The 7,591-nt window shown below is 32.4% G+C and overlaps 1 protein-coding gene across 1 annotated transcript; it reads left to right on the top strand.

The window, feature by feature from the left end:
• The first annotated feature begins 2,248 nt into the window (after positions 1-2,248).
• LOC11418857 (mitotic spindle checkpoint protein BUBR1) lies at positions 2,249-6,349 on the top strand. Its single transcript, XM_003589640.4, has 11 exons — positions 2,249-2,530; positions 2,617-2,676; positions 3,664-3,808; positions 3,921-4,078; positions 4,424-4,505; positions 4,614-4,677; positions 4,760-4,844; positions 5,112-5,271; positions 5,412-5,494; positions 5,851-5,925; positions 6,036-6,349. Exons 1-11 carry the CDS (start codon positions 2,334-2,336, stop codon positions 6,097-6,099), a joined length of 1,173 nt encoding a protein of 390 aa, XP_003589688.1. The 5' UTR covers positions 2,249-2,333; the 3' UTR covers positions 6,100-6,349.
• The last annotated feature ends 1,242 nt before the right edge of the window (positions 6,350-7,591 follow it).

The raw sequence follows: 7,591 nt of genomic DNA, 5'->3' as shown, positions 1-7,591 counted from the left end.
TCAGAGCAGTGGAAGGAAATGAGTTGGCAAAGGTGGGAAGATTCATCAATAGATTTTTTTTAGATAGACATTGTCCTTTATCTTGTGTTCATCTTAATTAATTGTGTTAATGATTTTTATTGTCATGTGTTTGTTATTGGTATGTGCTTGTGCATGTAGAAAACAAAGAGAATTTGAAAGGGTTTTCAACACTTTTACATGAAGACCTTTAAGGATATATTGAATATGGATGAAACTTCATTTCAAACTTGAAAATGTAATTAATTATATTTAAACACATTCTTTCATTTTTTAGGATTTATTTGACTGTTTCAGGGATCAATTTGATAGTTAAGATAAATAATTCAGGGATCGATTTGATAGTGAGTGACATATATAATTCAAGGACAATCTTGATTTTAATGAATAATCCAGGGATTGATTTGACAATATAATAATTTGTAATTACTTTCATTTAAAAAAAAAGTGCAAAAAAAAGTTAATAATTTTCAATCAATTACGTCCCTAAATACGTGGCATCTGAGTTGGCAATCCATGTCAGCATTTAACGTCACACGTCATCACCGTTAACGGTGGTGAGACTTGACAAGGGACGAAATTGATCGACATTTGTAAAATTCAGGGATGTTTTAACTATTTCAAAAAATTTGATGACATAACTGATCCATATGTACAAATTGAAGGACGAAAATGCCTATTCACCCGATATCTTTGCTCTTTTTCGAAGGACCCCCCTAGCCACTTTGATGAGTCGTGATAGTTGTTAGATGTTTTGAACAGCTTGTATAAGTAGTGTCATGGTGAAGGACGTAAATTTCACAAACCAATAAATGTTCATGTTGTCGTCGTTGTTGTTTTTATTATTAGACTTGTGTTATTTCAACATCCATATATGTGACAACCAAAATTTTATAAAGGAAATGAGGTAGTGGACACAAAAACCAAAGCAATAGAAAGAGAAAGTAAAAAGATAATGTGAGTATGAGAGAGAAAGTTATCTCAAAAATTGTAAAAAATGATTGTTCAAATATCATTTCTCTTATTATTAGTAGTTGTAGTCTTTTTTACAAAAATTTAGATAATAGATATGTTTCAATTTTTTATTGTAGTAAACTATACTTTCTTACATAAGTAATAAATTATACTTATCAATTTCAATGTTAGAAAGAATATAACAAATTATGAAAACTATAATGAAAAGCACGGTGATTAGCTTTATACCACCAAAAGAAAAGAAGCTTAATGCTCTCCACAAGTTGAATTGGAGAATTTTCTATACCCCGAAAAAGTCTAACATTTCTTTTCTTCCAAATCATCCAAGAACTAGCAAACCAAATCAAATGCATGAAAGAATACATTGATTTAGCATAACATGAAGAAGTACCAAACTGATGAAAATGATCCACAATATTAGAATGATCTGCTGAATATACACAAATCCAATTCCTAACAAGCTGCCAAATATGACCAAAAAGATTAAAGTCAAAAATAAATGATTATGTGATTGGAGGAGACCATATCCAATAGCACACAACCAAAGCCATGTATAATAATCCCTCTTTACATACTAGACTATAGACTAACTTTGACATAAACAAATTTTACGGGGGACTATAGCAAAACAACAAGAATCAAAACAAAAAAAAGTTACATAGTTGCAAGCAAGGATTAACAAATTTTCTCAAATACTGAAAAAACAAACAAAAAATTTGTAGAGACAAAAAAAAAATATTCAAACCCTTATTTATTTAATCATTATTGAAAATTTTATAAATATTTTATAGACTAAATTACACCGAAAGTCCTTTAAGTTATTTAATTGTAACATATTGATTTTTTAAATTTTTTCGTACCACTTAAACCCTTTAAGTTAATTAATTGTAATAAGTTGGTTTTTAAGTTTTTTCCGTACCAATTAGATTTTTAAGTCATTTAACTGTAACAATTTAAGGATATAAAGTTTAGGAATTTCAGATCTTATAAAAGACCAATTTGTTATATTTTTTACGGATTATTTTATAATTTTTATCATTCCTATTTTTTTGGTGTTTTTTAATATTCCTATTTTTCCTTAAAAGATTTCCTATTTATTCTCCCCAAAAAGAATATTCCTATTTATTTTCATCATTGTTGACTCTCCAAAAAAAAAAACAATAGGAAAGTAAATTAATTAATTTGATTAATACAATATTATTCATTTTCCAATAAAGTAGCAACGGCTAGTATTAGCGTATATAAAAACACTTTCAAAATTCAAATCACAAATTCAACGCTCCCATAAGATTCCTTGGTAGTTGGAACACAAAGAAGAAGAAGCTTCAGCAACAACAACAATGGCGGAGATTGAAACGCAGAAGATAGATCCAGAGACAGAGTTTCTAGCATCGAAGAGAGAAACCGGAACCGAATGGGAAACCTTCAAAGAAAACGTGAGACCATTGAAACGAGGTCGTAATGTTAACATTCTCAATCACGCTCTCAAATGTCACACCGACAATTACCTCAAGAAATCTCTTATTCAACAACGAAGGTTCTTCTTTAATTATAAGGATTTCTAGATTTTCTTCGTTTTACTTTGTTTGATTTCATTTAATTGATGAGTTTTTGGTGTAACAGAAAACTTATTGAAGCCATTGATGATTACAAAGGCGAAGATCCTCTTCTCCCTTGGTTAGAGTGAGTGTTCATTCACTACTGTTATTAATTGTATCGCATCGTTACTAATTTAATGTTGTTATAATATTTTTAATTTTAGGGTTTATTTTAGGAGATTGGATTGATATGATTTTGAAGTTTTAGGACCTGATTGGATATTTAGTGTATATTTGATTATGCGGTGACAAAAATAGATTTTAGATGAATTGATTATGTGAAATTGATTTTACTTAAAAGCGAGTTGAATGTAGAATGGTCTATGTTTAGATAAATTCATGTAAAGTGAGTTGAACAATAAACTTTAGAGTAAAGATCATATTTAGACTCAAATGCTACAAATTCTAGCTTCAAGTTAGAATTAATTCTAGAGGCAAAGTCGAATCTACTCCAAAGCAACTAAACATGTCAAAATCAACTTTACACCTCCACAATCAATTATGGTTACTGCAAATGTGGAACCAGACATAGGCTTAGTTTCTCAATTTGTGTCAAGTATAAACACTTGTAAAGTGATTTTGAATGAATTTATTTTGTAAAATTTATTTTGGCTAAATATCATTTTGGCTGCTCCAAATGTGGAACCATACATAGGCTTAGGCTTAGGGTCTATGCTGACAAATAATGATTTTGAATGCAATGGCTGCTCCAAATATGGAACCAAACATAGGCTTTGGCTTAGGGTCTATGTTGACAAATAATGATTTTGTAAAATTGATTTTGGCTGAAATAAAATGAATTATGTTTGGTTATATTTGTGTGAAAAAGAGTTGAATGATTTAACCAAGCCTAAAAATCAATTCTAGAGGCAAAAACTGCAAATATTAGCTTTAAGTCTGAATCAATTCTGTAAAGGTAAAATGAATTATACTCGATAACAAACAAACACGACAAAATCAATTCTAAACCCTTAGAATCAATTTTACTTGCTTCAATACTGGAACAAAACATAGGTTTATAATAAAATAATAAATTGTGAATTTATTTTCTATTTTGTTATTGATGGTGAAGGTGTATGAAGTGGGTTCAAGAAGCGTTTCCTCCAGGTGGAGATAGCTCAGGGCTGGTGGTGATTTATGAGCAATGTGTTCGTGCTTTTTGGCATTCGGAACGGTATAAGGAAGATTTGCGATATCTCAAAGTGTGGCTTGAATATGTAGGGTTCTTAAATCTTTTGTTTTTTAATTTTTTACTTAATTATTTATTTAGTTGGTTGCTTTGATTTTGAGTGGTGGTTTGATAAGAAGAGATGTTGTTGTTGGTTGCAGGCAGAAAATTGCTTTGATAAGGAAGTTATATATTCTTTTTTGGATGCAAATGAAATTGGAAAAACTCATTCCGATTTCTACATTTCATATGCTTTGCACTTGGAATCCAAGAACAAGTTTAAAGCTGCTAACCAGACATTTGAACTTGGCATAAATAGGTACTGTGGTTTCTTATCTTATATCTTGGACCTTGTAATGAAATTCATATATTGTTTGATGTGTTAATTTGCTATATGCCATATTGTATACCAGTTGAATAACTCCAGGGAAAGTGTTAAATGCTTTTCACTTTTGCATTAATTATGGTTGCCAAAGGATATAATTGTTCAAGGTTTATGTCCATGTGGTTTCAATTTATACAAATTTGGAAAGGAAAATACGTGTGTGCATTTGTTATGGCCAAAATACTGAGCCTAAGTTCCATGAGATACCTTAGTTGACGAGTCATATAACTTTATAGAAGATCTAAATATTCTGTTTTGGTATGACTACCAATTTTGCAGGAATGCTCAACCCATTGAAAAACTGAAAGCTGCTTATAGAAAATTTCTTGTTCGCTCAATGTCAAGGACAAAACCTATAGATGTATGTGGTGTTCTCATTAGCACCTCTTCCAAAATTTTATAATATGATTATCTATGACTATGAGCTATCTACATTTGTTGTCTGACCCTCATATCTTCCGCTAACTAGGACCCAGTGGAAAAAGAGGCACCTGTGCGTAGCTTTGGAACTCTTCTTGCAAAGGGAGATAATGGTTAGTTCCACCCTTTTCAATTCTCTCCACATTACTTTTTGTCTCAATATTTTAAATTCTGAACATTTTTTCTGTGTTGTAGGTGCGCCCTTGGCTCCTTTGAGCAGTAATCGTTCTTCTAAGCCCTTGGCCCCTTTGAACAGTAACCTTTCTGTTAAGAATGATAGGTAACAATCCTAACAGTATTGTAGCTTTGGATTTATTTGGTTGGAATTGCCTTATTTCTTCCTCTTGTTTTTTGGATCCTTATTTCCATATATACTTCATTTTTCAAATCACCTGCACGCACTATGCACATAGTCTTGTAGAGAAATATATGAATAATGAGTTTCTAGGAACATATATAAAATGACCTTGGAATTGTCAAATTCCAATTTCATGCAATGTACCTCTAGGTTGGTTTTTATTGATATTTTCATTATTAAATCTTGTAGGACTCGAGCAGCTCCACTTTCCATTTATAAAGATTCAAATGCCAATGCTGAGACCTGTCCACCTCAGCCAGATCCGTCACACTCTTGGCTCAAACTTGGTGGTCGTGCCGAAAGAAACAAGGAAAACAATGCAATTCCTGCAAAATGGAAATCCTTTAAGGTGCTGATTTTCGCCTAGTTCTCTTTCTTTTTCCTGCCTTTTCAAAATTGATTGATAATAATTTATCGTACAGCACTTTACTTATTTGCTTGCTTTTGTGTTCTGCATTGCTTAATGTCCAAGTTTCTTAATGCTTTTAGGTCCCACAACGACCTGGAACTAGGGCTACAGTGGTTGGTGCAAGTGCCTGCATCCCGGTGTTTGTTGATGAAGAATATCAAGGGTAAGTTGAATCACTTTACAAGGAAAAATGTCCCAAATTGCAGCCTCCATGGCACTATGCATCTAGTCTGTTTTTCTCTTTCACTTTTATAGCCTGTTTGGTTAAGTGATGGTGCACTATTTCTCGCGTCCCAACGTTCCCTAAGCTCTAATTTGTAGAGTTGGGTTGAACGTACATTTGACAAATATTAAACGTTAAAACAAACAAGCATTACCATTTTTATTTAGAAAAACTTAACCGCCATTTTTATTTGAAAATAATACTTCTAAGTAATAAGGCATTCTACACTGCAGTTTGTGTGTGTTGGTTTTTTTCTGGATTATATTGCTGAACCTCTATGACATTGTGTTTTACAGTTCATTAAATCCGAAAGCAGAGGGTAAGTCCTCAAATTTGAAGACTAGGCAAGACGACGAAAAGGACTTGAAAAGGTAATCTCTAATCACCTGACAATTTCCCTCCTCTGATATAAGACAGAAATCTGCAACCTAATACATATACATCATTTTATTTATTTATTTGTATTTTTTGTTTTCTGCAGAGAAACCGAGTTACTAAGGAAGGATCCATTACGCAACTTCCCGCATAGCAGCCTCCCCAGATAATTCAAACTTCTGAAAGGTCATTGCCCTTTGCAGCAACATGCTATCATTTCATGTAGCAATTTGTGGGACAGCTTTTCCCTAGAAAGCTTGACCCCACACATCTCTGTCTTTTGCTTGTATTGGAATTTTGGTTTGTTTGATTTGATGAAAATTTATGTTGTACCGATAATCAGTTTGTGTATGGATAAATCTTGAAAAATTTGTACTGAGAATGTACAATAATAGTTTGTTCAGTTTTTTTCTTTATGAATGCAATTCTTTTTAATTGGAAATTTGTTTCATAGTTTTATGAAAAATATTAAACATCTGTAACAGATTATAATAATCTACTCAATTCTTTTCTTTATGAATACAATAATAGTACTCTCTTCTCTGCCCTCACACTGCATGCAAGTTAATTGATTTCCTCAAAGTGTGTGTGATGATTTAGATAAAACTTAGGAGGTTCATTTGGAAAGGTGCCGCTGACAAAGGGATGCACTTAGTTGGGTGTTATAAAATTTACTTAACATCAAAGGTTTTAAGGGTGTGTGTTGCTAGACTTCAAAATGAACCATTTGCCTGACAAATTGTGGGTGAAAATGTTTGAAGAAAGATATGTGAAAGGAAGACTATTGTTCAATGTGTTCGTAACTGGAGAATCGATCATTTGTAAATCTATATCAAAAGCGTTACAAAATTGCAAGATGGTTTATTTTCAAGATCAGTTATGGTAACTGATTTTTGGTATGATCCTTGGGGTCTTTAAAGAGAAGCCTTGCACTATGGTTCCTTTTGTTGTTGTTCAGAGTAATGGGGTCTTTAAGGACATATGGTTCAATGGGGTATATGGGCAACTAATCAAGCGTCCACATGAGGGGTGTTTTTGGTTAAATGTTGACGATAGCTAGCTTGTTAGGCTCAACTAATCAAGCAGGTTTTGCTCATATACTCATGGATAATGATGATTTTTTTTTGGGGGTTATATGGAGCAGTGGAGATTGCTATCATCCTTTATGCAGAAATTATGGCTATCTATCTTGGTTTAAATCTTTGTTGGGATGCCAATTATAGGAGAATTAACTGTTTTTTTAGACCCATTTCATTCAATTAGTCTTATAAAAAATGGTGTTTCTATCCAAGATCGGTATGTAAATGAAATCTTTTTGGTCCACCAATTGCTTGCCAAAGATTGGACCGTCAAGCTCGAGTATATAATTAGAGAAGGTAATGTAAACATAGATGAGTTAGCAAAGATGAGAGTTCATTCTTCCGAATCTTTGGTTCAACTGTCAAACTTGTCTTCTGCCTTCACGGATGCTCTCTGCAGTGCAGATGCTTGAGGAGTAGTCTTTATCACGGATGCTTTATCAGATTAGTTCTCTTATTGTTTACTAAAAAAGAGATAATCATCTTCAAACTGGTTGAGACCGCGTGAATATGAATAATTTTTTCAATAGAAGTGTCTGGCGTTAAATATGAATACATTTTTCCACGTGATTTGAACTCTTAG

This window comes from Medicago truncatula, chromosome 1 (genome assembly GCF_003473485.1).
Source record: "Medicago truncatula cultivar Jemalong A17 chromosome 1, MtrunA17r5.0-ANR, whole genome shotgun sequence".
Taxonomy (NCBI): Eukaryota; Viridiplantae; Streptophyta; class Magnoliopsida; order Fabales; family Fabaceae; genus Medicago; species Medicago truncatula.
This window is presented reverse-complemented; position numbering and strand designations above follow the sequence as displayed.

Bases quoted from the DNA above. Each gene is read 5' to 3' on its own strand.
- LOC11418857 (XM_003589640.4), top strand. From the start codon at position 2,334: ATGGCGGAGATTGAAACGCAGAAGATAGATCCAGAGACAGAGTTTCTA. The intron at 5,272-5,411 runs GTGCTGATTTTC...TAATGCTTTTAG, and splicing joins CAAAATGGAAATCCTTTAAG to GTCCCACAACGACCTGGAAC. The intron at 5,926-6,035 runs GTAATCTCTAAT...TGTTTTCTGCAG, and splicing joins GACGAAAAGGACTTGAAAAG to AGAAACCGAGTTACTAAGGA.